This window comes from Leucopleurus acutus, assembly GCF_964270905.1.
Source record: "Leucopleurus acutus genome assembly, chromosome: 7".
NCBI classification, from domain to species: domain Eukaryota; kingdom Metazoa; phylum Chordata; class Mammalia; order Artiodactyla; family Delphinidae; genus Leucopleurus; species Leucopleurus acutus.
In genome coordinates this window covers 855224-861955 of record NC_139150.1, presented here as the reverse complement: position 1 = coordinate 861955, position 6732 = coordinate 855224, and the positions used below count along the sequence as shown (strand labels likewise).

The following is a 6732-nucleotide window of genomic DNA, read 5'->3' as shown; positions in this document are numbered from 1 at the left end:
CGGGCAGCTTCCTGCCTCCACCTGCTGCCCACCCCACCTGGGGCCGGGGCGAACGCGCTCCTGGGGCCCTGTCGGTACCACCCGGAGGCTCACCGTCGGCCTCCCCTCCCCCCGCACAGCCTGCCACGAGGGCTCTCTCGGCTGCAGCAGTAACCCTGGTGCCTCCTCGATGCCCGTGCTGCCGCCAGCCACTAGTCAGAGGGAACCCCCCGTCAAAAACCAGACCTCGTCACACCTCGGACACCCTGCAGCCCGAGAATGAAATCCCAAGGCCTTCGAGATGGGGCACCTTCCCCCGCCCCAGCCGCCCCAGCCGCATTTCTGTCCTTGGCCTCTGCTCTCCGCCCCCAGGCCTTTGGGGAGTCAGGGAAGGCTCTCTGCTGCGGTGCCTTTCAGTGCGGCTGAAGCAAGCTGGGAGGACAGAGGTCTGGGATGGAGAGGGCGGGATCCAGCCAGGACAAAGGCCCGTGTGGCCAGGGTGGCAGCGGGAAGCAGACTCGATGCGTGCCATGCCATCCGTGTCCTTTGTTTCTTTATTGATTGGTGTTCCCTCCCCCGAGGGGACTGACTGCAGGCTGCCAAGAGCCCAAGAAGCTGGTTGGCTGTCTCGGGTCCGGGCCACACAGGTCTGTACGCGGGGCTCCAGCCTGCACATCCCGGACGAGGGGACCGTGGCTACAGAGGTCGGGAGCCCAGGTTTTGCCCCCACAGACCTCAGGAGGACAGCCTTGACCGGCCCAAGGTATGATCAAGGTGGGGAGGGAGGGCCTCCGTAGCCTCTCATCTCTGATGGGCCCCAGCGACGTGCACCCCCATTGCTCCCTCCCTGCTCACACCTCTGTCCCCAAATAGTGGCTCCGGTGCCCACCCGCCTCCACCTCCGGGCAGCCTGCCAAGGCTACTCCTGCTTCCTGGCCTCCATCCCCAGACCCCAAGTCAGCCTGTGGGTTGCCCATGGGGGTTGGTCGGATGCCGGGGGGTTGGATTTCAACACCCAGGCCTCCGCCCACACCTCCGGCTCCCAGCCACCTTCCCCTGCCTCCTCCAGCCGGCAGAGTTCAGGCCTGGAACCAGCCCTCGAGGTCCTGGTAGGCCTGGCCACGGGGCAGGTGGGGGTAGCGGGTGCAGATGGCGCAGAAGCGTTCCCGCCAGTCGCCGAACAGCCGCACTCGGAGCCGGTCTCGCCAGGCGAAGTAGCGCCGATAGCGGCTCTCGTTCATGCCAGCGAGGAAGGCGGCCAGCTCGTGGGCCGAGCCGAAGTCGTCCACGTGCACAAAGGCGTCAGGTGGGGCGAAGGCCTCGTAGGTGACCCTCGAGGGGCCCAGGACCACAGGCACCGTGCCGGCCAGCAGCGCATTGCGCCAGAACTTCTCGGTGATGTAGTCTCGGTGCTGGGAGTTCTCGAAGGACAGGTAGAAGAGGTACCGGGCCACGGTGGGCAGCAGGCAGTCGGCGCACAGGGGCTGCTTGCTGGCACGGCCGAACACGTCCACCTGCAGGTGGGGCGCCAGCTGCCGGTACAGCTGCACGCGCCGCTGCCGCTCCTGGAAGTTGCTGACCACCCAGGCGGCCACCCTGCTCTTGGCCGGCAGCGGCGGCGCAGGCCCCTCACGGGGCTCCAGGCGGCCGTAGGGCACGAAGATGTCTGAGTCACGCCGATAGCTCAGCACCCAGTTGAAGACCCCACGGAGGCGGCCGAGGCCGCGGGTGTGGCTGGGCGACTCCATGGAGGCCCACACCCAGGGCTGCCCTTGCGGCCGCTCGGCCAGGGGCAGGCGGGCCTGCCGGGTCTGCAGCTCTCGGTGGTGGAAGACCACGGCGTGGGCGCTGGCCAGCAGGCTGCGGTTGGTGGTCAGGCGGCAGTGGGCCACACCGTAGCTGCTGCAGGTATTGCTGGGCAGCTCTGGGGGCTGGCTGGCGAAGGGCCAGTGCCAGATGAGGATGGTGATTGTGGGCTGGGGCGCCGGAGCTCCCCCAGGGGCCGATCTGAACAGCCACAGGAGCCAGAGGGCCGAGAGAAGAGCCGCTACCGCCAGGCCCCCCAAAGCCCGAGGCCTTGGAGCGGGGCTTACCCCTGCACAGGACACAGGAAGAGAGGCTGTCTCCTCGGGCTCACCCCAGGCCCCATCCTCCCAGCCCAAGCTTCCCCGAAGACCAGACACTCACCGGCATTACGCATTGGCAGCTCCCAGATTAATTACTCGAGAAGCCGGAGGTTCTCAAATCACAGCCGCGGCTGCACGGGGATGCCCCGAAATCACGGCTGCACCCCTGCACCCAGCCCCACCTGGAAACGCCGTCCTTTCATATGCTCAGGAGGAGGGCAACCAGGGTACCTTCCCGCCCCCGCCCCGAGGTGACCTATGGCATCGCTGCCATCCTCACCCCGCCTCCCCCTCTAGCCCTCTGGCTGCTGAGGGGAGGCGGCTACAGGAAGGGCGCCCAGCCAGGGTCCAGGACCGTGTCCCCCACCCGGCTGGCCTCTGGAAAGGCCTGGAGGTGACGCACGGGGCAGGCACGGGAGGCAGGAGGAGGAGAGGGCCCGTGGGACCTCAGGGAAAGGGAGGCCATCCTGAGCGGAGGTGGCCCCCGCCCCAGAAGGGTGGCCCAGCCACTGAGCACCCAGCTATTGCCTGCTGCCCAGGCCTGGGGTGCCCGTGGACAGCAGGCACGCTTCCCTCGGAGGCCAGCCGAGCCCCGGCCAGCACCACCTCCCCCAGTGCTGTGTCATCACCCACTTCCCCTGCTCACCGCCCGTTCAGCTCCGCTGTGGGCTCCCAGACCCTCTTGCCGCAGATGTGCTGCACTCAGCTGTTTGCCAGGAGGCTGAGGTCTGTCCTATTCTTTGCTTCTAATTGGGCCACTCCACCCCACCCCACCCCTGCTGCCTCTAGGACACCTTTGTCCCAGAACCCAGGTTCCCAGAGAGGGGTTCCGTCCAGGGGTCCTAGGAGTGTCTGCCCACACAAGGCCCCAGCACGTGCCCATGGTGGGCAGGTGCCGGGCTGGGCCTGGCCCCGGCGTGGGCTGTGGGGCTGCCACACCTTCTTTCCCCTCCCAAGGAACCGTGTCTGTGGAAGCCCCGGCGGCGGGGCCCAGGTTCTGGCCGGGCCGGGAAGAGCTGCAGGAACCTGGGGTGGGAGGCCTGCCCTTGGGGTCTCCAGGTCTCTTCTTCCAGGTCCCACAGCCCAGGGTGGGAGTGGGGGCAGGGAGGGGGCTTTCCAGGCTGGAAAGGGAAGGAGTCGCTCTGTCCCTGACGTGGGCAGGGGGCTGGCACCCGCTCCAGGAAAAGGAAGGCTGAAGTCCAGAGTCCCTCTCCTCCCCCGCCGTCCGGCCAGCCCTGGAGGCCCAGGCATGGAGGTCCTGTTCCTTCCCCTTTTGCTCTGGTTCCTCGGAGCTGGACGGCCCTGGCTCTGGCCTGCACCCCGCGCTCAGCCATCAGCTTCCTTCAACCTGGCTGGACGTGGCTAGGCAAGGCCCAGTCCTCATGCTAGTGTCCTAAAGGCCTCAGGCCAGTCCAGTTTTTGGAGGCTGCGGGCTGGGTGTCGTGGAAGGAACAGCAACCAGGAACCAGTGGTCGGATCTGCCGCCCACGCCATCCTGGGCGCCTCCCATCGCCCCGAAGTCCCTGTCCTGATCCACGAGGGCTCCCGGGGCTGCTGGCCTCCCCCAACTCCCGCCCTCCGGTGAGGACTGGCTGGTTCCCTCAGGGCAGGAACCGGGGAGCTGGTGGCAGACCCATGGAGGGAGACAGAGGCAAGTCCAGGAGAAGGGGGGCAATCTGGCCCCTCTGAGGCTCCCCACCCCCTGCATAACCTCTGAGCTGCGGTGAGGCCTTGTGCAACATCGTCCGGGGGGCGGAGCGGGGCCTGCGGGATCGGTCGGAAACCATCTGGTGGCCCAAGGTGTGGATGCAGCCGCCAGGCCTGGCTCCCGCGGGCCAGCGTCAGGCCCTGACCGGAGCAGACAGCTGCTGCCACCCCTGCCCTTCCGGCACCCTTCATTTAGAGAGAGGACCACAGTGGCACTGGGCCTTTGGTCCCACCCAGGCGTCTCTTCCCTGGCACAGGGGCCCCGGAGGAGACCACCCCCTCTGCCTGTGGCAGGCGCCCCTCGGGCGGTGGGGGAGAGCAGGAAGGAGCTGATCCCGCCACAGCCTGCCAGTGACCTGGCTCCTGGCTGCCAGATCCTCTGCCCTTCCTGTTTGCACTGCCAGGCTGGCTGGGGCCCTGCCACCGGCCTCACCCACACCCGCAGCCCACTCCCTTCCTGGGTGGACTTGAGGGAACCTCCCCCACCCTTACGTGAGGTCTGCTGCTCCTAGGGGCCCCTGGCATGCCTGCCAGTCACTGGGGCCCCCCCCGTTCGTGAGAACCTGCTGGCTGGGAAATGGGGCTCCAAGGTTGGCCCAGAGATGGGTCAGAACGAGAGGTTCTCAGAGGAAAATGCAAAAGGTGAGAGCGTCTGAGTCAAAGGGAAAGTGGCGCCTCCTCCTGCCAGCTCAGCCCTGGGCCTCGGAGTCACTGGGATGCCGGCGGGCACCCACCTCCAGCTTAGCAGCCCGTGAGCACCTGGGACCCAGGAACACAGGGTCACTCCCGCAGCTGAGCGCAGGGCTGCTCCAGGGCCAGCCTCCTGGCGGGCACCGATCAGACGGCCCCCAGCCTCTCCCCAGGGTCCCTGCTTCCCACTGCCCAGGGCCCAAGGGAAGAGGATCCCCCTTCCGGCAGCCTCCGCAACGAGTTAGGGGCCAGCAGACCGGGTCAGGGAAGGGAGGGCAGGGGCTTGGGGTCCCCCAGGGAGGAGGGCCTCCCTCAGCCCACTCACCGGGCGCAAGGCCCCGAGCAGTTCCATGTCCGCTCCCCATCTGGCTTTTTTGGCCTCCACTGGCCCCAGGCGAGCTCAGACAGAGCCGGCCCCTGCTTGGTCAAATCCTCAACCACCCTTCCTTTCACAGGCCCTGGGGTGCAGGGGGCTGCCCTGGGGCTGGAGCTGCTGCTCCCGTCCCCAGCCCAGGTGCCCTGCCCACGAGCACTTTTCCTGGCCACCGCACCAGGAGCCCTGAGCCCACCCGGGACTCTCACAGGCCCCATCTCTGGCAGCCCTCACCCCACCTCCACCCGGTTCTCACTAGAGGGCGTGGGGGGGGGGGAGCGGGGCCGGTGATGCATGTGTGCCTCCGCTCCTTAGGAAGCTTCCCTGGCCTCTGTCCTCCCGAGTGCAGGTGCCAGAGGGTGACACTGCCACAGCCCAGCATAGACCCTGGGGCCAAGATGGTGCTCGGCACAGGCCGCGGGGTGGGGTGGCCCCCTAGCCAAGAGCCTAGGCAGTGGGAGCCTCCCCAGCTGCAGACCCCAGGAGGAGATGTCCTCCCGCCAGCCTGGGTGGCTGAGATGCTCCGGGGTTCCGAGTCCCCACCCTGCACCCCCCCAGGGCCCTGGAGGAGCCCCCAGCAGGTCCTGGAGCTCCCCCTGGACAGGATGTGGCCATGCTCCACAGCCTGGGCAGGAAGGGAAGGAGGGCTGGCGGGGCTGGTGGCCTCCAGGTGGTCCACGGGGAGGCTGCTGCCTGCTGTGACTGCCCTCCGGCACTGCCCTCGTGCTGCTCCCTCAGCTGCACCCCCAACCTGGGGCGCCCTTGGCCACCTGCCAGCCTGGGCGCCCACCTTCCCAAAGGCACTCCCTGAGCCCCTGCCTCACCCTCTCTCTGGGAGTAAAGGGTGTGCGGGCTCCCTCTGCCGCCTTCAGCCCGCTCCTGCAGGAGCCGGGGGCTGGGAGCATGGCCACCAGGGGGCCTCTGGGCACGTGTCTGGACTTGGCTCTGCTCAGGCCCACCCCTGGGGCAGACAGCTGGGTAGCCAGGCTCTGGCCCTCTCTCCCCGAGGCGCCCCTCGGGCTGGGGCTGCGTGCTCCCCACTCCTGCTGCCTAGGTGCTGTCGTCTGGAAGGTGACAGTGGTCAGCACGTAGGGTGGCCGCTCCCTGCCCCGGTCAGGCCAGCACGAGGTGGGAAAGGCAAGTACCAGGAGCCCGGGGACTGACCCCAGGGCTCCAGGGGAGCCGCCGGCCCTGGGTCTGCAGGTCCCGCTGGCGAGACGGACTGGCCTGGCCGGATCAGCTGGGTACCTTGCTCTTGAGTGAGAGCTTAATCTCTCTGCCCCCCAGTTTTCTTCGTGGCTATTTCCCCTCACGATACAGATTAGATAACAGTGGACAGCGGTCCTCGTCGTCCTGCCTGCATCCCACCCTACCCTCGTTCCCAGCTCCCTGTACCCGGCCCACTTCATCTCCCACACCAGTGCCTCAAAGGAAAACTGAGGCTTCCGGCTGAGGGCCAGCGCAAGGCCACGGCCCAGGAGTCAGGGGTGGGCTCTAGCTCCAGAAACATGCCGCTTTAGGACAAGCCATTAGCTCTAAGCAGAGCCAACCCCACTTCCCCGGCCCAGCCCCACCTCAGGGACCTGACTGTCCCGAACTGGCTTTGTGCTCCCCACGCACGGCTGCCCCCATCCATCTAGGAGCCAGAGGTCCAGCATTCTCCAGACGCCCCACCCCTAGGAATCACTAAGGGGCTTCTGAACGCAACCCATCCCTCATTCCCAGCCTCGGGGAGGCAGACAGGTCTGATAGCCACACCCTGTGTGCACCAGGCCCCGCTGCCCCTGGACCCCGGAAACCCCGCTGCCAGGCCCAGTCTCGGCACTTCTGACCACGAAGCTCGGCCACCACTCCGGG

General features: G+C 67.6%; 1 protein-coding gene across 1 annotated transcript; it reads right to left on the bottom strand.

The window, feature by feature from the left end:
• Positions 1 to 1058: 1058 nt before the first annotated feature.
• On the bottom strand, positions 1059 to 2172 carry FUT7 (fucosyltransferase 7; the record flags this gene model as incomplete). The annotated part of the gene is given in 3 exon segments (XM_082842941.1): positions 1059 to 2087; positions 2090 to 2118; positions 2121 to 2172. Coding segments are annotated over 3 exon segments (1110 nt in total).
• Between the last annotated feature and the right edge of the window lie 4560 nt (positions 2173 to 6732).